Raw genomic sequence first — 23,220 nt, forward strand, 5'->3', positions numbered from 1 at the left:
GGAGGTCAAGTGTAGAATGAATGAGTGAATGCTACTTACTCTGTTTAGTGTTTCATGATAAGATTTATGTTTATGTGTTAATACCATGAACTGCTACTGTGTAGTGTGATCAAGAGATATAATTGTCCATAAATGTGATTCATCTGGCCAGTTGTGAGTAGTTTTAACAATTGTAGTTACCTGGTATTGATATGTACAAATAAATATTATAATTATAATATTTTTCTTTAAAAATATCTGCATGGTAGTAATTGAAAATTTCAAAGCACAACTAAAATATGAATAGGTAAAGTACTCTGTGTTTTTAGTTTTTAAGGAGAGGAAGAAAGTAGATGTGTGGTTTGGGCTTTGTTTGTTTATTCATTTAGTTATGGAAAGGAAAATTGAATATTGTTATCTTAAGCTCCCCTGGTCATATTGGGAGGCTGGCTTCTTTAAAGAATTTCTGTGGCACCTAAAATATCTTCTATATTGAGACCATCTCTTCTATATTTAATTATTTTCCAGGCAAATTAACTTGGAAGCATTTCCTGTCTGGAATATATTTAATTACATCAGACAGGCAGTCACAGTTCTATTCCTGGTCATGAAGTCCATTGATGAATTCTGCCTTCTAGAAATACTGTTATTTTCTTGTAGAGTGAAGATTATTGAACCATTATGAAAACTCATACATATTGATATTTATTTGAAAACAGATTAAAAAAATGAAAATATGTTTGTTAAAAATTAAATTTCCTGAAGAGTCAGCAGAGGCTTCAGAAGCAGATAGTATCTCGTATGCTACTGCATACCTTTTGCACCACATATATGCTGTTTAGTAGGTCCTCAGCAGTCTTGTGGTTCTGTACTGAGGTCTTTGGGTCAAATTCCCAGAATTAGCATGAGTTAACATCACTAGGAGAGACATCACAGGTCCACCTGCATTGACAGTTCTACATAAGCATATATGCCATCTGTATAACATTAATTAATGGGTTGCCCAAACCTTGAGTGCCAATGAATTTTTCGATTTTCTTGGAAGGAATAAAGTTGACCCTTATTGAATACTTATGACATACACCAGTCAGCTGGGTGTTTTTCTCCTGATTACTTACTAAGTTTTGCTTGCACTGGGTCTTCGTTGCCGTGTGCAGGCTTGCTATAGTTTGTAGAGTGGAGCTGCTTTCTAGTTGCAGTGAGCGAGCTTCTCTCTGTAGCGGCTTCTCCTGTTGTGCAGCACAGGCTCCAGGTACCCGGCTTGCTTAGTTGCAGCATGAAAGCTCAGTTGTTGTGGTGTGCAGCTCTGGGGCATGAGGGCTTCAGTAGTTGTGACTTGAATGCTCAACACAGGCTCAGTAGTCATGGTGCACAGGCTTAGTTGCTCCAGGGCATGTGGGATCTTCCCGGACCAGGAATTGAACCCATGCCCCCTTCACTGCCCACCAGTGATAGGAGTCTATCATCTCTACCACTAGGACCGTCCATCGACTGGGTGTTTTTTCACATATTTTCTCAATCTTTCTGCAGTTTTGAACGCTTGGTGATGGTGTCTCCACTGTTAGGAGATAAGCATCCTAAGGTCAGAGGTATTGGGTAATGTGTTCAGTGTTCATGGTCACACAGATAGAGTTGAACAAAGACATAGGTCTTTTGTGTCCCTGGTACATGAAATTCCTTATTTTTTAAAATGAATTTAACATATATTGCTTTTATGTAACTTAAATTTTAAATTTGATCTAAAAGATATATCTCAAATACTTCAACCACCTTAGATGCCTACAGTTTAAGTACCTTTAAAAGAAATAGACTGGAGCATAGAACGTCCACTGTAGCTGAGGCTGAAGCTCCAATACTTTGGCCACCTGATGCGAAGAGCCAACTCATTGGAAAAGACCTTGATGCTGGGAAAGATGGAAGGCAAAAGGAGAAGGGGGCGGCAGAGGATGAGATGGTTACATAGTGTCAGTGACTCAATGGTCATGACTTTGAGCAAACTCAGGGAGATAGTGAAGGACAGAGGACCTTGGCATGCTACAGTCCATGAGGTCACAAAGAGTCAGACATGATTGAACAGCAGCAACAAGAATATCCACTGCTATAGGTGCTGGCTGATTGATCAGTTTTTTGTTGCTGTTGTTGCAATTAGATGTTTTCCCTCTTTGAACCATGCATCTCTCATTAGGAAAGCAAACCATTCCTGGCCTGCCCCCACCCCCCAACCCCGACCCCTGCTATTTAGCTGGAGAAGGCAGTGGCACCCCACTGCAGTACTCTTGCCTGGAAAATCCCTTGGACGGAGGAGCCTGGTGCGCTGCAGTCCATGGGGTCCCTAAGAGTCGGACACGACTGAGCGACTTTACTTTCACTTTTCACTGTCATGCATTGGAGAAGGAAATGGCAACCCACTCCAGTGTTCTTGCCTGGAGAATCCCAGGGACGGTGGAGCCTGGTGGGCTGCCGTCTATGGGGTCGCACAGAGTTGGGCACAACTGAAGCAACTTAGCAGCAGCAGTAGCAGCTTCATTCTAATACAGAAATGGGTTTTCACTGGCAACTAGTACCATTTCATAACAAAGGATGACTGTGTGATTAATTAGTGTATTTTAAAAGTTAGATCCACTTAAGCCAAATCTTTCTTAAAGATCTTTTGTAAAAAGTATGACTTTCTAATGAACCAAAACAGTTCTTAAACTGTCTAAAAATAATGATTCTTTTAGAGATAAAAACACTGCCACAAAATTGTGTATGAGAAAATATTGGTAGTGTTTTGGTAGTAGTTAAGACTATTGTGCCTTCTATAAAACTGATCGTCTAGTTATATACAGCTTTTAATAATTCAAATTATTGCTACCATTAAGAGAAACACCTTTTACTTACATTTTTCTAGGTTTGACAGCATTTAATTTGCAAATGAAGGGATGTTAACAAGAAAACCTTTAAACTATCGTCCAATTATCACTATAATTTTTTTTTTAAAGTAAGGACATTTTAGTATTTCCTTAACAGCTGCCAAAGTAGGAGGACAAAGATCTCAGAATAAAGGAAAGTTGCCACCAGGAAATCTTATCCCATGATAGATTCATTTTCATTCAGATGGTCTTCTCTATCTTATTACCTGTCTCTTCTTATCACCCCCATCTTGCTACCAGCTAATGTTTGGAAACTGCCATGTTAGGTAAGATAACTTTAAGAACCTAAAAGGATTTTAGGAATCTGCCAGCAAACCACTTAATACAATTTATTTTTTTTCCTATGTAATCACTGACATTCATCCTTTGCTTTTATTATATTTTTATTAATAATTACACTTAGCGCTGATATTTGTGAGATTCCATACGTAACAATGTGTCAAAATTGCACACTACTGCTTGGTACAAAGAAAGTTTTGTAAATCATACCAGTTATAGTTTATTGTAGGAAAAGCCTTATTATTCAGAAATTTTCCTCACGCTTAGCTGAAATCTGCCTCTCTATAATCTTAGTTTAGGCTTCTTGAAGGTTCTAGATATCTCTTAAAGCAGCACAAATAAATATTCATATTCCATTTTCCTGTAACTGTGCTTCAGGACACCCTGCTTTGTTCAGCCTGTCATCTAGGTTAAACATTCCTAACTTCTTGTAACTTCTCCGACACCTTAGCATCTGGATTTTCTGCTGTTCGAATGTGATAACAAGTTACTCATTATCTCTCCTGATGTCTATATGGGTTGCTGTCAGTTACATGAAGTTGTGCAACTTCATCTTCTCCTATCCTAGCTACAGCAGACCTTACTGTGTCCCCACTGTGCGCCTTATATGTCTGATAATGTAACTTGAGATTATATTACGGTTTCCAGACATTGTGGAGCTCACTTTTGCAGATAACCTTTGCTACCTCATACCCCGCCATGAATTTTTCCTCTAGCCTGATCTTCCCTATTTTATGTTAATACTTGTATGAATGACATTTGGATGGTGTACATTTTAAGCTGTTGAATTTATTTATTTATTTATTTTTTTTTTAATTTAATTTAATTTTTTTAATTTTACTTTTAAACTTTACATAATTGTATTAGTTTTGCCAAATATCAAAATGAATCTGCCACAGGTATACATGTGTTCCCCATCCTGAACCCTCTTCCTCCTCCTCCCCCATACCATCCTCTGGGTCGCCCCAGTGCACTAGCCCCAAGCATCCAGTATCGTGCATCGAACCTGGACTGGCATCTCATTTCACACATGATATTTTACATGTTTCAATGCCATTCTCCCAAATCTTCCCACCCTCTCCCTCTCCCGTAGAGTCCATAAGACTGTTCTATACATCAGTGTCTCTTTTGCTGTCTCGTACACAGGGTTATTGTTACCATCTTTCTAAATTCTATATATATGCATTAGTATACTGTATTGGTGTTTTTCCTTCTGGCTTACTTCACTCTGTATAATAGGCTCCAGTTTCATCCACCTCATTAGAACTGATTCAAATGAATTCTTTTTAATGGCTGAGTAATACTCCATTGTGTATATGTACCACAGCTTTCTTATCCATTCATCTGCTGATGGATGTCTAGGTTGTTTCCATGTCCTGGCTATTATAAACAGTGCTGCGATGAACATTGGGGTACACGTGTCTCTTTCCCTTCTGGTTTCCTCAGTGTGTATGCCCAGCAGTGGGATTGCTGGATCATAAGGCAGTTCTATTTCCAGTTTTTTAAGGAATCTCTACACTTAGACTTGCTGGTTTTCATCTACTCTTTTCACCTGTCAAGTTAATTAAAACACGTAATTTTGTCATTTAGCAAGTTGGACATATTTTTTGGTTGCACAACTATCCTGTGTCTATTTCCTCATTATACAGCTGGTGTAATAGTGGGTTGCCCCTAAAGTTCATTCGTTCGAGGAATACATTGTTCAATACAGTTCTTAGTGAAAATGGAAAATGTGTCTTTTATTTTTTACTTAAAACTGAACACACTTTTTGTTGTTTTCAGTCACTAAGTTGTGTCCAACTCTTTGCGACCCCATGAACAGCATGAATGAACTTCTCTGTGAATCCAATAACATTTCACAGGTTACTTTTGAAAAAGTTTAAGTGGAATCATGCACTCATTCTTCACTTAAACAATTACTATGTGTTAAGTAGTAGAGATAAAACATAATTTATCATTAACATATCAGACAAATAAAATGTGTATGGTCCCTGGCTTCAACTAATTTACATTCCAGTTTGTGGTCAGTATTTCTCCTTTTGTTGAATAGAAATAGATAATTAGCAATATATTGTGCTCATGCAAACATACTAATCATAATGGAATAGGTTACATGCCAAATTACTAGTAAAGACAACAATTGCCATTTATATTTGGAGTAGTGTTGCTCTATGAAATACTGCAGTCAGGAGCCCACTTTGAGGCCTTGTCCTTAGAAAAAGCAGTGAAATGATTACAGTTACAAGGGTTCTGCCTTTGAACTTGAGCAATTTGAGATGAAGTTTGGTCTTTTCTTTAAACAGGTTCTAGAGAGTGAGGTAAGCTTTATGAAATCAGCTGTTGAAGTCTGTTCATTTTTCAAATAAGTGCATTTTGAAAAGCTCCATTCTGTGTGTTGGAATTTCTTACTTGCTTACAGACTTCTGTATTTTTTCGTTTGTCTCTATGTCTCCATTTCATGCCATTTTTTTTCGGCCATGCTGTGCAGCTTGCAGCATCTTGGTTCCCGGACCAGGGATTGAACCCCTGCCGTGGCAGTGAAAGTGCTGAGTCCTAAACGCCTGAAGTTTATATATCTAGAAAGTATATCTGGCTTGAGCATATGTCTTTTTTGAACTCATAATTAGACTCTTTCTGATAATAAGTGCTAAGTCAAGTAATGGTTCCAAGTATTTTCTAAAGCCTGCATTAAACCAAACTCAGATATTTACTCAGCAGTTATTACGTTAGGCATAGTGTCGATATCTCTCATTTTATTTCATAAATTATTTTAAACAAAGAACCTAAAGTTCCTTTTTATTGGTCAAAGTAGAAGAAATAAAAAATTGTAGCCCAGATTTCCTCTGTGGGAAGGATGTATGTGTGGGACCTGTCTGAAGTTTGCCCAAAGGTGGACTAGATTATGTGAAATCAACATTTCTTTCTTTTTTTTCAAGAAAGAAATCATAGTACTAATGGGATATATTGGGTTTAGGAAAAGAGAAGTGAAACTTTGACCATACCTAGCACGGTTTTGCATTGGCTTGGTGCTTCTGGATTTGGTGTGGTCGTATAGAAAATAGCATTTTAAAATGGCATTTCTTTGATGAACAATAAAACATTAGGATTTATGTTTATAAAATTTTATGTTTCCAATATTGAAGAATAAATTCTTCCTTCCTTTCCAACAGATTTTCTCCAACCTCTGTAGTTTTTCCTCTGAGGAAGGGAGAAGAGAGGAAAAGAAAAATGGCCATAGGATAGTGGATAAGTAAAATAAATGATATTAGAAACGTAGTTTCTATTTTATCTTCTTCCAAACTACTAACTGTGTAATCTTATACACTTTATTTTTCTGTGAAAGATGAATACATTATTTTTTTGTTTCCCTTGGGTTTTGACCAAGCTTAATTAAATGTTTGTAAAGCACTTGGAGATCTATGGATAGCACTGTAGATATTATAAATAAATAAACGCATATTAATCCTAAATGTGGTTAATGATTACTGAGAAGAGCAGACCATTTTTCTCAACTTCATAGTAGTTAAAAGGGAATACTGTAGGTAGAAAAAAGTATAAGTGAATATGATGGTTTTACATTAGCATGGAGATTTACATTAAGTGATTTCTTGATGTGTATGTAATCTCTGTCTTTCGGGTCATTGTTACTGATGTGGCTCAGTGGTAAAGAATCTGCCTGCCAGTACAAGAGACACAGGAGACATGGGTTCATGGGTTCAGTCCTGGGTCAGGAAGAGCCCCTGGAGAAGGAAATGGCAACCCACTCCAGTATTCTTGCCTAGAAAATTCTATGGACAGAGGAGCTTGGCAGGCTACAGTTCATGGAGTCGCAAAGAGTCGAACGTGACTAAGCATGCACGCACACAGACGTTCTCAACACAGGCAGAAAGTTGTTACGTGGTCCTTTTTCAGTAGCTGAATCTATTGAGTGCTATTTGCTAAATCTTGATGGTTAAGAAATAGGGTAAGTATAAGTAAATTCAGCCTAAGTGTGATTTTTTTCTTATTTGTGTAAAATCTGTAATACTGGGTTCTCTTAAATCTTCATATTTTCTGTTTGGCATATCATAACCTGGTGTAATTAAATTTCTGTGTACAAGGTAGTATGGATAGTAGAATTTCAGTACTGCCATCATGTGTTTTTTAAAATGTGGAGGTTGTAGGCGTGGAGCCAGCTTGGGAGAGAAATCACAGCAGTCTTAGCACAAAAAAGCATCCAGTGCCTGAGGCCGTGTGATTCTGACTTCATCTACCAGGGTCCCCGATGAGCTTAGTTTCCTCTTTAAGAGAAGTGACAGGTTTTTCCACCAAGACAAGCAATGTGAAACTTTCTTCCTAAGGTCGGCGGCCACCAGCATGGCGGTCATTTGACTTAATCTTGGAGAGGGGCTTCTGTCCTCTGAACCTGTGGGACATGGGCTAGATGGTGAGCGTCGTGTGACTTGATCATTTAGTTCTTGAGTTGCCATTGACTTTCTGTGTGTGTGTGTGTGTGTGTGTGTGTGTGTGTGTGTGTGTCTGTGTGTGTGTGTGTAGTGGTGGTGGTGGTGGTTTTAGTAGTAAAATACACATAATGTTTAAATTGATCATTTTAACCATTTTAAGTGTACAGTTCAGTTGTGTTAAGTACATTCACCTTGTTATGCAACCATAATCGTCCATTTCTAGAATGTTTTCCTCTTACCAAACTGAAACTCTGTACCCATTGAACATAACTCCTCATTTCTCCCTTCTCCCAGCCCCTCCCAACAACCATTCTCCTTTGTGTCTATGAAGTTGATTATTCTGGGTGCTTCGTATAAGTGGAATCATACAGTGTCTTTATGTGAGTAAATGATTTGCTTAGCGTAGTATCTTCAAGGTTTATCCTTGCTGTAGCTTGTGAAGAATCTTGGTCTTTTTAAGACTGAATATCCCATCATATGTATAAATTATACCATGCTTTATATATACATTCATTCATAGGTGGGTACTTGGTTTGCTACTAGCTTTTACTTTTTTTCTTTCAAGGTTTTATTTTTTTAGAGCAGTTTTAGGTTTACAGAAAAATTGAGAAAAAGGTACAGAGATTTCACAGATATCTCTTCCTCCATGGATCATAGTCTTACTCACCAAAATGGTACATCCTTTTTTAAAACCTAGGATGAGCCTACCATATTCATGCAAAGTCCTTAGCTTACCTTAGGGTTCAATCCTGATGTTGTGCAGATGGGTTAGGACAAATGTATAGTGAGACATGTGTCCATCATGTTAATATCATACAGAGTATTTTCTCTGTCCTAAAAGTCTCCTCTCTGTCCTAAAAGTCTTCTGTCCACCACCTCTTCATTCTAGCTGCAGCCCGTCACTCCCACCTGCAACCCCTGATCTTTTACTGTCTCTGTAGTTTTGCCTTTTCCAGAATGTCATATAGTTGGAATCATACAACTATGAGATTGGCTACTTTCACTTGGTAATACTCACTTAATGTTTCTCTTTGTCATTTCATGGCTTCGTAGCTGGTTGCTTTTTCATGTTGAATAATATTTTACTACCTTGACATACTACCGTCTATTTATACATTTATCTACTAAAGGACATCTTGGTGTGGCTTCCAAGTTTTGGCACTTATGAATAAAATAGCTTAAATACCTGTGTGCAGGTTTCCATGTGGACATATGTCTTCCACTGCTTTGGTGCACATCAAGGGGTGGGTTGCTGGATCGTCAGATAGAAGCACGTTTAGTTTTGTTAGAAACCACACTGCCTTCCAAAGTGGCGTACCATTTTGCCTTCCTGTCGACAGTGATTCAGAGTTGCTGCTGCTCCGTCTCCTCACCAGAGGAGGTGCTGTTATCAGTGCTCTGGATTTTGCCCATCCTAATAGGTGTGTAGCAGTATCTCATGGTTGTTTTGATTTGCATTTCCCTGATGATATGAGATGTGGATCATCTTTTCATGTCCTTATTGCCATGTGTACATCTTCTTGATGAGGTTTCTATTAAGGTCTTTGGCCCATTTTTAAATCAAATTTTATGTTATTGTTGAGTTTTAAGAGTCCTTTGCACATTTTGGACAAGTCCTTTATCAGATGTCTTTTGCAAATATTTTTTCCCAGTCTGTGGCTTGTCTTCTAGTTCTCTTAATATTGTCTTTTAAAGAGCCAAAGTTTTTAATTTTAGGGAAGTCCAGCTTATTTATTATTTCTTTCATGGATCGTGTCTTTGGTGTTGTGGCTAAAAAGGCAGTAGTGTACTCAGGGTCATTTCTTCCTGTCTTGTAGGAGTTTTATAGTTTTGCATTTTGCATTTAGGTCTGTGTTCCATTTTGAGTTAATTTTTGTAGACAGTGTAAGGCCTGTTTCTAGATTATTATTATTATTTTGCGTGTGGATGTCTGTTTGTTCCAGCACCATTTGTTGAAGAGACTATCTTTGGTCTATTGCATTGCCTTTTCTCCTTTGTCAGATATCAGCACTGACTACTTTTAAGTAGTTTATCTGTCTGTTATAGAAAGATATTTGGTATTTTGATAGAGACTGGTTTACAGGATCAAATATGATCTTGTCAGTGTCCATTCCTAGTCACTGAGGATTTCATTCATTCAAAAACCATGTAGCATGCTGTACACTGCAATACCAGGGGCACAGAGGCAAGCATGATGCCAGTCCTCATAGACAAGGGCGTGTAGCAGGGTAAGCACATACTAACTGCTCAAATAATTAAGTGTAAGGTCACAGCATGGCAGAGAAGGGATCCACAATATGGTGGTAAACTTGAGGGCGTTTCACCAGGGTGTTGGGAGGGGTGGAGTAGGAGTCAGTCTGGATAGAGAGGTCAAGGCAGAGGAAATAGGGTGCAAAAAGGTCCTCTTCCTCTTCAAGGAAGCAGTGGGAAGCCATGGGTTTTCTTGATGTGGAAAAGGGGGCTTAGTGGATTCAGGTGAAATGACCAGCTTTTAGTCTTTAAAATATCTCAGATGTCATTTGTTAAACTGGTTGAGTGGATGAAGTTAGAACTGAACCCAGAGAGTTTCCTAAGGAGACTTCTGTGGTTTTCCAGGCAACAAAATCATGACTGTAGTGTGATGATAGTGATGGAGAGGAAAGAAATCTGAGTTTTAGAGAGAACATCATTACTGGGGTATCGTGGTGGATTGGATGTGGAGAGGGTGTTGAGGGTGACTTGCCAATGTCTCAGTCATGTCTCAGGACCGTGGCGGTCCTCTGTTGAGAGGGCAGTGGGATGACGGATGATGGAACCAAAGCAGGTGATTCCTCAAGAGGTCAGGTTGTTAAGTGGGGAAGCCATCAGACAGTAGTAGCCTGGTAACCTCAGGAGAATGCAGGATCTCGGCAGGATTTCTAGGTTTGGTTTTGCTTTTGAGATGGGAAGGACCTGACTGGTTCAAAAGTCAGTGTGGAGAACCTCTAGTGGTGAGAGAGAGGTTGAGTATATGTGGGAGAGAAGGGGTAATGGATAATATAAGAAGTCTGTGAACAGGGCATGTCTGGGGGAGGGGGATCCAAAATAGAGATGTGGGGGGCCCGGCTGCCTTCACGTGTGAGGGGAGGAAAGAAGATAAGCGCTGTGGGTGTGGCTTAGGTAGGGAGAGAGGGAAACGGGAGTCAGCAGGCGCCAGCAGCTCCAAAGTCTAGATGTTCCGTATTTATTTTCTGTTATGTCCTCCATTTATGGGTAGAGATGACTGTGAGAAATGGACCAGGGCTTCCAGATTAAGATGTCCACTATAATACTCTCTTTTCACATAACCTACTTACCTGGGTGGAGTTCAGAGTCTGTGGCAGAATAATACAACCTTATTAAATATTAACTTTCTGCCTCTAAGTTTTTTTGTTTTTTTGTTTTTAATCCTGAGCAGGTTTATTTTGATATTATTTGCAAGGTGCTATATGTGTGTGTGTGTGTGTGTGTGCACGCATATGTATGGGTGTTTGTGAAAAATCACATCTTCTAAATTTGTACAGAGCTTGCATTTTGTGAATTTTTGGTGGTTTCCTATAGCACAGCGATATTTGAGGGTGGGGAAAGTGGTCACATCCGTTCTTGTTTCTTCACCTTGGTGAAAAAAATCATATTTTAGTTCAAAGCTGTTCAAGTAAGTCCTTGCTCTGCCTTCCCACCCTGTCTTCAGTGATATTATTTGGAGTCAGCAATCAATGGATTCCACCCCTCTGAGACTTGCTTAACCTACAGCTGCTGATACCACACAGGCAAGAGCACGTTACTTTATCTGAATTGTCCATCGCTACCTTAATGAGTGAAATGGTTAAGGAGAGGAGGGGGCGAGCCTTAAGGAACGTGTGTACCATTTGAGCTGAATATTTCAGTGTATATAGGGGAGGGAGGGCGAGAGAGAAATCCACTTACATCACTAGAACTGCATTGACTGTGAGCCTTGCAGGTTAAGAGACAGACTCCAGTGTCTTGCTTTCTGCAGGAAGCAGCAATGCCGCCTGTTTCCTAAGAGGAATTTTTTATTTAGAAAAGGAAGCTTTCTCTCTACCCAGGAAATGGCTTTCCTTGTGCGTTGCTATGCCAACTGCCTGCAGCCATGGTCCTCCAAAGTAAGCACAATAATGTAATTATATTGGTGTATTGCATTCAGACTCCTGCTTCTGAGACTGTGTGTGTGTGTGCATGTGCCGTGTTTCTGTTAGTGACTCTTTTGCTGGCAGTCCTGGTTGTGTTGAGTGTGAGGGACAGACATCATTAGATCAAATGTCCATCAGTGTCATGCCGCTCAGATTAATTGTGCAAACTTGGTTAGCGGAGTGGGACAGAGATCACTGGTCACTGCTCCGTCAGCATCACTGGCAGCCAGGGAGGAGGTCCCGATTCACACGCTCTGCCCTGGTTCTTTCTTTCTTCCTCTTTCTTCTTTTTTCCATGGTCGGAGGGGTCCGTACGTGTGATTGCAAATGAGACAAGAGTATTAACAATGCTTGGCTGAATGCTGGAGACTGGTTCCTCCACCACCCTAATATCATTCTGTAGGAAGCCTTTTGGAGGAGAGTCTGTGTGCAGTCAGCCATTTTAGCTTTTTTTTTTTTTCTTTCCTCCTTTTCTTTTGCCTCTTGTTCTTCAGTCTCAGAAATGATCTTGCTCTCAGGGAAGACTGAAAGCTGGATAAGGTTTCCTGGGTCTCGCCATAGCTTGAGATGGTTAGAGTTTCTGTGTTATAAAAATGGAGACCAGCAGGGTCGGGCAGATCCCTTTTCTGGTCCGCAAGTGTGAGGGTTTTCAGCTCACCGGTAGTGAGACTTGAGGCTGCAGCTGACTCTCCTCCTCCTCCTTTTTTTTTTTTTCTTCTTGCTTTCTGTTTTTTCTTTTAATTCATTGCTGTCAAGGGTGACTTGCCGTCCATGAGAGACTGTTACATGATGTGTAAATTCAGCCCAGCATATGTTTCTTCATTATGAAACCACTAGCAATCCCAGCTAACCATGGAGTTATGGGCCAGCAGGAGAAACATTCAGTAAGTACCTCAAATGCTGCTTGTGCTTCCATCGCACGTCATAGAGAACGGCTTTAAAATGGGGATGATCACTGCTTCTCTTCGAGGGGGGGCAGGGTTTTTAGAGGGTATGACATTCTGCTTGGAGGAGGGAGGGTAAGTTACAGCTGGCTTGTTCTTCCAATTTTATTGTGATTAACAAAATTTTTTTTAAAGCCAAGACCAGTAGTCCACTTAAAGCAAGATCACGAACATTGGTAGATATTGGACGGCTGCTTTTTATAATCAGAAATTAAAGCTTGATAATTCAGCTTTAACTTAATACTTGAATAGTTTCTTAAAAATATTTGCATAGTTGAATTTCATGAGAGATCACTAAAAGGTTATTGGGAACAGGCATCTGTAGTACGGAATTCACATGTAGGCTTGGGGGAGGGAGGAGAGCTTTGGCTATTGATTTGGTAATAAAATGATCAGTGAGACTCATCTGACTTCTTAATGTGTATTAACAGGTGATGAGAACACAGGGTTCTTTTTAATGCCACGAGTGTTGCTTCTTTATAATTGATCCCATGAGTCAGCCGTGCATTTGTCATGCTGAAATCCCACAGGCAGCTACTGCTGTTTGCGAGAAACACTTTTCTCTGGTTAATCCCAAGTCCCAGCCTCCTGCTCCAGGAATGCAAGTTCTCACTTTGCTGCCTTCGTATCACCATGTTGGAAGTTTGCTGCCATCACAGTGATTCATATGTGTGTAAATATGTATATTTAACTGTCCCGAATGAAAATGCATATATTTAGGCAGCTTATATAGTCATTAGTCTAAATATTTTTAAAACATCTATTCTTATATCCTGGCATCTGGTGAGTATTCTACTAGAGTATAGGAATTATCTTTTATGTATACTAAAATGGTTGAGATGTTAAACTTCAAAAATGGAGATAAATCACTGAGGCTTTAAAAATGTATAGACAGAAGGCCATGAATTAGAATATTTAGATGCCTGGATTTGTTTGTCTAATTTGGTTTTGTTCACCATCATGAACAACATTATTAACTAAATCTGAGAGGCTTTCTGGGATCCTGCGAGTGCAGTCCCAGGGTGGGAGCCACGGATGTTCCTGGGCTGTGGCCGTGTTGGAGGCGTGTTATGATGCAGGGCTCGGAGCCCAGCCCCGTCATAATGAGATCCTTGTGGTACCTCGCTAATTAAATCTCTTCGGATCAGATCCAAAAAAAGACCAGCCTTATACTTAATTTCACTAATAAGAAATGTTGTTATAGAGAAGTTCCACTCTGGTTAGATTTTATTAACAGGGCCTCTGACGTGAAGCTGCTCTGCACTCGGGAGTTTTCCAGGGACCAGTAAGCACGTTCCTTAAACAGCACTTGAGGAACCTTAGAAGCAAAGTTCAAATCACAGGCTCCTTGTTTACCTTTTTCATGGGTCCTTTCTCAGAATGGAGAGACGGGGTTACTGAAACTAATAATAATATAATTATTTTTTATTTTATTTTATTTTGTCTGTGCTGGGTCTTCACTGAGGCGCGTGGTCTTCTGTAGCGGAGGCACTCAGACTCTCTAGTTGGCTTGTGGGCTTAGTTGTTGCACAGCATATGGCATCTTAGTTCCCTGACCAGGGATTGAACCCACCTTCCCTGCAATGGAAGGCAGATTCTTTACCCACTGAACCATCAGGGAAGTCGCAATAATAATATGATTTTAATTAGCAGAGAAAATTGTTAAACTATTTACTGGTGGGGAAGGAAAAAGTTATGACTACATTTGTGAATATGGTATTACCTGTTCAACCACTCAAACAGTGCATAGAGGCCTGTTCCCAAAAGCATATTTATTTCCTAACAAGTGCTTTATGTTTTACTAAATTCCAGGGTAATGCTTTGATAAAAGTAGCCCTAGCCATAAGATTTCTGCGAGTCAAGTGCTGTCTAGAAAACATGTCAGGGGTGTCTCCCATGACACTTCTGTGACAGATTGAAGTCCTGGAGTTCTCTGTCCAGAGCAGCCTCTGGGGCGTGGTTGTCAGGGTCTTGCTACCTGGTCCTCGTTGATGAGGCCTTTGGTTATCTAGGCTCTGCTGGCTAATGAGCGGACTTTTAAGATTTGAATGTTTGCAGGAGTTGAAACAGGAGAATCTTTTAAGATTTTAATTTTGTGCAGGAGTTGAACAGGGGAATAACTTTCCGGCTCTCACATAGTAGGTGACTCAGTAAACAGTGGTTGAGCAAACGTGAGTGGGACGCCCCTCTTTGCCCTGTGAGGTTTTATGAGGTTTCACGAGGATAATGTCAGAGCTAATTTTAAGTGAGTAAAAACTTAGTAATGTCAAAAGTAACTTCCATTTTTTGCCTCTTCAAAAAGTTTGTGGCTGTTAAGTGGCTTTGTTTCTTTGACTTAGAAGGGAGTAAGATGCTGAAAGGCAACACCATTACACTGGGGGCTTTTTTGCTGCAGCTGTGGCTGAGCCCAAGGGGTGAACTCAGTTTCTGTACCTTGTAAGAATCTTTAGGATCTTAGGGGCTTTTTATTCTTGCTCCGTCACACTCTGTGTGTCATCTCAGCTGCTGGCACTTAATAGGCGCACATTAAACATTGTCAGATTTTTCATGTGCATGAGTTTGGAACTAAACCCTTTACACTAGTGTATTCGTATGTGTTGTCACCTCTTCTCACTGGTCCTCTCCACCTGGCCAGGCGTGAAGACTGAGGTGAACACCTGGGCGTCACCAAGACCTCGCCTACATCTGGGCTCTCTTCTCACCACCTCATGTTCACTCTCCAGGGGAGCCTTGTGATCTGAGGAATTTTGACAATAAGAGATTATTAGCATTTTAAATGTGTGATAAAACTGCATTTCCAATAGACTACTATGGGACACTAGGGGTACAGACTGTTAATAGATGTTATATGAGAAAAGCTTCACAGGCTTAGTAAGTTGGGGGACATGTGAGGGGTTGTTACTATGTTTATGAGCTGTTCTGCCTTCCACCCTCCTTTTCACCCACTTTGGATGAACTAGCGGGAAGAGGGTTCCTTAAGTGTGCTTTTGAAAGTTATGCCCTATAGAGTGACTTGGAAACTTTGTACCTTTTTTTAAATGAGTCAGTTAAAATAAGTCAACTTGATACTACTGAACTGATCATCTGTTTTCCAGTTGCACTTCTTGGTAGAATTATTGATATGGGTAGTGCTCTGTTGGAGAAGACGATGGCACCCCACTCTAGTACTCTTGCCTGGAAAATCCCATGGACGGAGGAGCCTGGTGGGCTGCAGTACATGGGGTCGCAAAGAGTCAGACATGACTTCACTTTCACTTTTCACTTTCATGCATTGGAGAAGGAAATGGCAACCCACTCCAGTGTTCTTGCCTGGAGAATCCCAGGGACGGGGGAGCCTGGTGGGCTGCCGTCTATGGGGTCGCACAGAGTCAGACACGACTGAAGCGACTTAGCAGCAGCAGCAGTGCTCTGTTCTTACAGTAAGTGAAACTTCAGTTGTGATTAAATGATACTTTTAAAAAAGTGGCTGATATAAGAAAATGCCTACTTAAATGCAGGGAATAAACAGTGATAGCTATCATTTATTGAGCACTTGTATGACAGGCACAGTACCACATGCCCTGACTTTATTTTTATAACAACCCTCTAAAGAAAGATTCATTATCACCCTTTTAGATATGCTGAAAATGAGCATTAGAAAGATTAAAAAAATACTTTTCCTCAGGACTAGTAAATGGTGGAGCATCATTGGAGCCCTGGTGTGTCTGATTTCATAGCCCTGCTTTACCCACCACTCTGCCTTGCTTCTCTTTCTATGGCCAAGTTTAATCTAAATCAGTTGTGTGGATTGTGTAGTTACCAGAGCTGATGTGAACTATTGGAATACACAACTTTAAAAAAAGGCTTGCTTTACTCCTGCTACTCTTGTTTCTCCTGGTATGTGTGACCAGGGAAAGTTCATATATTATGATCAAAATTATCTTACAGACTTTTAAAAGCATAGTTTTGTAAAACTATTTGATAGATAATAATACTTCTGTCAGCCCGTCACAGAAGGACAAACACTCTATGATTCCACTTATAGGAGGTCTCTAGACCAGTCAGATTCATAGAGACAAAAAGCAGAATGGTGATGTTACAGGTTGGAGGAGGGGGAAGTGGAGACTACTTTTTGTGGGTATGGAATTTCACTTTGGGAAAATGAGAGAGTTCTAGAGGTGGATGGTGGTGACAGTTGCCCAGCATTGTGAGTGTACTTAATGCCTCAGAACTGTACACTGCTTTCTATATTTCACCATAATAAAAGAAAATTAAAATGTTAAAAAAAATAGTGCTTAGGTGTCTTTCCATGTTGTCTTGAGGCTGGAGTTGGGATGATCAGAAACAGTTCTCATTTGGCCCGATTCCTTTTCCTCCTGCTCCTCTGTGTTTGGTCCTGTTGGGACCAAACAGTTTTAATTGCTGTTTAACTCTTTCAGCATAAACTTGATGCCTCAACTTCGGCTTCCTTTGTAACTTCTGATGGCCTGCCCCTGGCTACCTGTGCTCCATAGGCAGCTCTGACCAGGCTGTTCCACAGCCCCATTTCTGCTCACGACCATCTCTCTGAAGTCCACACTGGCCATGACTCATCTGTAGCCACAAGTCATCATTTTATGAGCCTAAGTTCCTACTGGTCACCAAGGCCCTCTGTAATCTACCTTCTAACTAAGGAGCACGTTTTTTCCCCCACCTGTGCTTTTTTCATTTAGGACAAGATGCTCTGATTACAGACACTAAGGGCTCATTTTCTTTTCTTGCTTCTCAGCCTGCAGTGCTGTGTGCTTGACTTTCATTTGCTCCTTGCTTCTATTCATCTCTGCTTCCTCTGAATGATTTAGTGGCACTTAATATGTAATTCTTAATTTTATTAATTTTTGTAATTGGTTTGGTCTTTGCAGTTAGATGAGACATTGTATCTCGGAGTGAATTATCCACCTTCCTGGTACCAGGTGTGAAGGATACAGTTGGAATGAAAAACAGTTTATCAGCTGTTGAGAGTACAGAATGGAGAGGCTTTTTAGGATGGAAGAGTCACAAGTGAGGCTTCCAAGGATATGAGGAATTAGAAGGTTATGAGAAAAACAATGAGATCGTCACTGTTGGAATGGATTGTCAGGGAGAATAGGGCAATACAGGTGGCAGAGGAAGGTGTTAACCTGACAAATGAATGGCCATAATATGCAGGTCCAGCAAAGGAGTTAACCAGCCACCTCTTTCCCGACTCCCAACTGTCTGTCTTTAACTAGAAAAGAGCTAAGAAAACTTAATTTTTAAAAAATTGCTTTTATCCTACCATGACAGTCTGACCTTGTCTATAAACACTGGATAGAGTGTCTTTTTAATAATTTTACTGATGCATTTTCCTTAGCAGTGTGGAAGATAGTGATGAGATTAATCATAGCTGTTAGACTATGCCTCTTTTGGGTTAAGATTCCACCTCTTCTTTATCTGATCTTCATTTTGTCTATTATGACAGATATATTTCCTGAGATGAAATAAACTTATCTCTTGGGGGAGGTTTTCCACTGTGCTAGCTCACAGAGGCCTGAGAGGAAGCAATATACTATTGTTTTATTCAAGGAGAAGGTCATCTTGTCTTGGATTTGGGCCAAGAAAGCCTGACAACAAATAATAGATCTTTTTACCCTGTTAGAAGTAAAGAAATATATTGTAGGGACTTGCTAGTGCATTGTATACACTGCTTATGTGTGTGAGATTGAAGAAAGCTCTGTCCCATTGTAGGACGTATTAAAGAAAAATGCTTACTTTTGGTCAAAAGAAGAAGCATACTTTCCACCTTTGCTTTTAAATATTTAGTTAATATTTTTAATATTTAAATATTTAAATGTTTAGTAATGACTCATTTAAATACAGACTACATAAAAATAAAACCAATTAAGATTAGTAGGAAAGAGAATTCTCAGAATGCATATTTTTAGAATATCAATTACTTCTTTAATCATGGTAAAATGAAAACTATAGTTTTAATTTCTCATTTAAAATATCATATTTTATATGTTTGAAATGTTGGTATTTAAGCCAAAGTAAATACTCTGTCATATAGATATAACTGGAGAAGGAAATGGCAACCCACTCCAGTATTCTTGGCTACAGAATCCTGTGGACAGAGGAGCCTGGTGGGCTGCTGTCCGTGAGGTCTCACAGAGTCGGGCACGAATGAAGCAACTTAGCATGCATGCATGCATGCATTGGAGAAGGAAATGGCAACCCACTCCAGTGTTCTTGCTGGAGAATCCCAGGGATGGAGGAGCCTGGTGGGCTGCTGTCTGTGGGGTCGCACAGAGTCAGATACGACTGAAGCGACTTAGCAGCAGCAGCAGATATAATTATCCCTGAACTATGACCTGAAATTTCTTCAGTCCTTGATTTTGGGCCTGACCATACTCTTAAATATTTTATTCAGGTAATCTGTTTAAGAATCCTTCTAAGAGTGATGACTCAAGTTTTCTTTTTCCTGTGCTTAATAGTCATTTAAAAATTATTTTTATTTAATTTAAATCCTTGATGAAGTACATTTTAGTGCTTACTTTATGTTGTTGTTTAGTCACTAAGTTGTTTCCGACTCTTTTGTGACCTCACAGACTGTAGCCCACCAGGCTTCTCTGTCCATGGAATTTTCCCTGGCAAGAATGCTGGAGTGGGTTCTCATTTCCTTCTCCAGGGGATCTTCCCAACTCAAGGATTGAACCCACGTCCCCTGCAGGTGGGTTCTTTACCTCTGAGCCACCAGGGAAGCCCTTACTTTATGTACCTAGTGAAAAAAGTAACTTGTGTATGTAGCAGTCTTTTCAAAACTTTTCCTACTAAAAGCAAATGACCACTTTATCATTATCCACGTATTTTATTTGTATTATGATTTAGTTATGAACTTAAAAAAAATAAGATTTTAAAAACAAAGGAGAATGAGTGTCTGGATGAGAGAAATACCTATGAGAGAAAGTGGGGTGCAAACGTGTGTGTGTGTGTGATTTAAATGAAGGTTAGTCAGTGTCCTCCAGGTCTCTGTTAATTTCTTTGTTCTAAGATCTTTACTTCCTATGACCTCCTTATTTTTCTTCACCATTAAGAAATGGTCTTTATTTTTGGAGACCTGACACATGCTTATGATTGTTTCCACGTACAGTATTAAAATGCCAGGACTATTAGTACTACCTTAGGTGTTACACAGAACGAGTTAAATAAAAGTGTCTATTTTGGGGAACATAGATAGGAAGCTTGTTCAGAAACACACGAGACCATAAACGCACATTTACACACTAAAGCACGTAGAGAAATGATGTAAGAGAGCTCCCCTCATAAAGTATCCTGTCCTTCTGCAGACCGTGGCACACACTGGCCTCTCAGACCCGAGGTCCCTGGCCCTCCCTTTCCTGCTGGTCTGGAAACACCCTGGCCACATAGGATGGGCCAGTTGTCAGCCTCGGCCATTTCTGCTTGTTGACCAAACCTCTGGAATGGGTCTTTTTAAAAAAATCTTTATTTACTTTTGGCTGTATCGGGTTTTTGTTGCTGCGCGCAATCCTCTTTCTAGTTGTGGCATGTGGGAGTCTTAGTTCCCTGACCGGGGATCAAACCCGTGTCCCCTGCATTGGAAGGCGGACTCTTTTTTTTTTTTAACTTTTTATTTTGTGTTGGGTTACAACTGATTAACCATGTTGTGGCAATTTGAGGTAAACATTGAGGGGACTCAGCCATATGTATACATGTGTCCGTTCTCTCCCACACTCCCCTCCCATCTAGGCTGCCACATAACATTAAGCAGAGTTCTCTGTGCTCTACAGTAGATCCTTGCTGGTTATCCATTTTAAATATAGCAATGTGTACATGTCCATCCCACACTCCCTAACTATCCCTTCTCCTTATCCTGGAAGGCAGGTTCTTAACCACTGGACCACCAGGGAAGTCCCTAGCATGGATCTTTTATGTTAATTATTCTGTGTTCTCTCTGTCTCATATCTGTATCTATCTATCTATACTATATATAGAGTGTACATGAAATATAAGGATGTGCGTTTGTATATGCTCAGGTACGCAGTTGTGTCTGACTCTGTGTGATCCCATGAACTATAGCCCACCAGTCTCCTCTGTCCATGGCATTTTTCAGGCAAGAATTCTGGAGTGGGTTACCATTTCTTCCTCTAAGGGATGTTCCCGATCTAGGGATCAAATTAGTGTTTCCTGTGTCTCCTGTATTGCAGGCAGATCCTTAACCATTGAGCCATCGGGGAAGCCATATATAACAATCAGACCAGATCAGATCAGATCAGTCGCTCAGTCGTGTCCAACTCTTTGCGACCCCATGAATCGCAGCATGCCAGGCCTCCCTGTCCATCACCAACTCCCAGAGTTCACTGAGACTCACGTCAATCGAGTCAGTGATGCCATCCAGCCATCTCATCCTCTGTCGTCCCCTTCTCCTCCTGCCCCCAATTGTGATATGTCATATTTGCACAGTTTATCCACCAACCTCCAGTGTTTCTTCTGTACTTTAAGTCATTGTGCAAATATCCCCACATGCTACAAATCTTCTCACTTTGTATCAGTATACCATGCCCTCTTTATCACCTATACTACATATTCATTATAAAGGTTGTTCTCAGAGCCATCGTGGGCATAGACTCACTTTACAATATTTGATCAGTAAAGTGCCAATCTGCAAAACACTTTTGAACTACTAAGGTACATATTCTTAGTGAACTATAGAGAAGTACATTATTGGTTTATAACATTGACTTGGTTTGATTGTAAAATAAAGCACACCCCCATATGTATACATGTTATTTCATGCATGTGTGTGTTTGTGTAAATACGATGGATCCAAAATTTATTTCTAATTTACACATATAGAAAAAGCTTAGAATTCTGTAAGTTTATTGGCAGAGGCTAATTTTCAGGGAATGGCAGAGGATGACATGGTTAGATAGCATCACTTACTCAATGGCATGAATTTGAGCAAATTCTAGGAGATAGAAGAGGACAGGGAAGCCTGACATGCTGCAGTCCATGGGGTCTAAAGAGTTGGGCACAACTTAGCAACTGTAACAATAACAGTTTTCAGGGACATCTGAAAATGTGTGTGATCTTCTGTGATAACCATTTTATTTTCTTATAGCTCTATTTTCAAGTGAAGTTTGCTCAGTCATGTCTGACTCTTTGCAATCCCATGGACTTTACAGTCCATGGAATTCTCCAGGCCAGAATACTGGAGTGGGTATCCTTTCCTTTCTCCAGGGGATCCTCCCAACCCAGGGATTCAACCCAGGGATCGAACCCAGGTCTCCGACATTGCAGGGGTTTTCCTCATAGCTCGGTTGGTAAAGAATCTGCCTGCAATGCAGGAGACCCTGGTTCAATTCCTGGGTCGGGAGAAAGGATAGGCTACCCATTCCAGTATTCTTGGGCTTCGCTTGTGGCTCAGCTGGGAAAGCTCTGTTTTAGAGATCTGAAAAATACGGATTAAGATGAGAGCCCCTTATTATGGGTTATCTCCAATAGGTCAACATTTCACTAATTTTAAGTTCCAGTGTACACCATCATGCCTTTGATAATAAGAGACAGTGAAATATGGCTATAGAAAAGGTATATAATTATAATCTTTTGATTGTCTCTCTTCTCTAAGAAAAAAAAAAAGACTGGGTTCAACCTAACAATTTTACTCCTTAGTATTTTTAATAAGTGAAGTCACTCTTTTTTCATTTTTCTCAGTAATTAAGAAAACTTTGGAGTTAAATGGGAGTGTTATGCCATGTAGTATTTCTGAGTTTTCTGGAACTGAGATGTTCACAGTACCTTTAATAGTGAAAAAGATTGCCTAGGGATGTCAGTAAGAATTCAGAAGGATTCTATAGTTACTGAGCTACAGTGGCTGGGTTAGTACAGCAGGGTGCAAGGTTTGCAGAAGTTGAGGGATGGGTACAATTTACATCAGGTTTCCAGTAATTGAGAATGTCAGGGATTAAATTAATTTTTTTCTTTATGGCTAATTAGACTTATTTATTTTATTTTCTTCATTTTTAAATGGAAATTTAAAAATATGAATTTTTTATAATACCTTCATACTAACATATAAGGCCTCCTATTTCTTATTGAGCACTTCCCTGGTGGCTCAGACGGTAAAGAATCTGCCTGCTCTGTGGAAAACCTGGGTTTGATCCCTGGGTGGGGAACATCCTCTGGAAAAGTGGGTGGCAGTATTCTTTCCTGGAGAATTCCATGGACAGAGGAGCCTGGCGAGCTACCATCCATGGGGTTGCAAAGAGTCAGACACAACTGAGCAACTAACACACACACACACACATGTTCCTTATGGAAACCTTCCATTTGTGGAATAATCAAATATCAAAACCATACTACTGTATTTGTTTTGATCATGCCATGCAGCGTAAGGAGTCTTAGGTACCCAGTCAGGCATCAAACCCACTCCTCCTGCCATTGAAGTGCAGGATTGTAATCACTGGATTGCCAGGGAAGTCCCCAGATCATACAGCTTTAGGGATAACATTTGTCCAAA

General features: G+C 40.1%; 1 protein-coding gene across 20 annotated transcripts in view; it reads left to right on the forward strand.

The window, feature by feature from the left end:
* Positions 1 to 23,220, forward strand: part of RAPGEF2 (Rap guanine nucleotide exchange factor 2) — a 275,244-nt gene that overhangs the window by 164,062 nt on the left and 87,962 nt on the right. The window contains exon 1 of one of the 20 annotated variants that reach the window (XM_070386465.1): positions 12,504 to 12,647. The exons of 15 other annotated variants lie outside the window; for them this stretch is intronic. In XM_070386465.1, the coding sequence (XP_070242566.1) occupies positions 12,588 to 12,647 (60 nt within the window). In that variant the 5' untranslated portion in view covers positions 12,504 to 12,587. Of the gene's footprint in view, positions 1 to 12,503; positions 12,648 to 23,220 lie in introns of those variants that run through there. 4 more of the 20 variants (XM_070386466.1, XM_070386464.1, XM_070386467.1 and 1 more) reach the window with 4 other exon arrangements.

The sequence above is a fragment of the Bos mutus genome, chromosome 17 (genome assembly GCF_027580195.1).
Source record: "Bos mutus isolate GX-2022 chromosome 17, NWIPB_WYAK_1.1, whole genome shotgun sequence".
Taxonomy (NCBI): Eukaryota; Metazoa; Chordata; class Mammalia; order Artiodactyla; family Bovidae; genus Bos; species Bos mutus.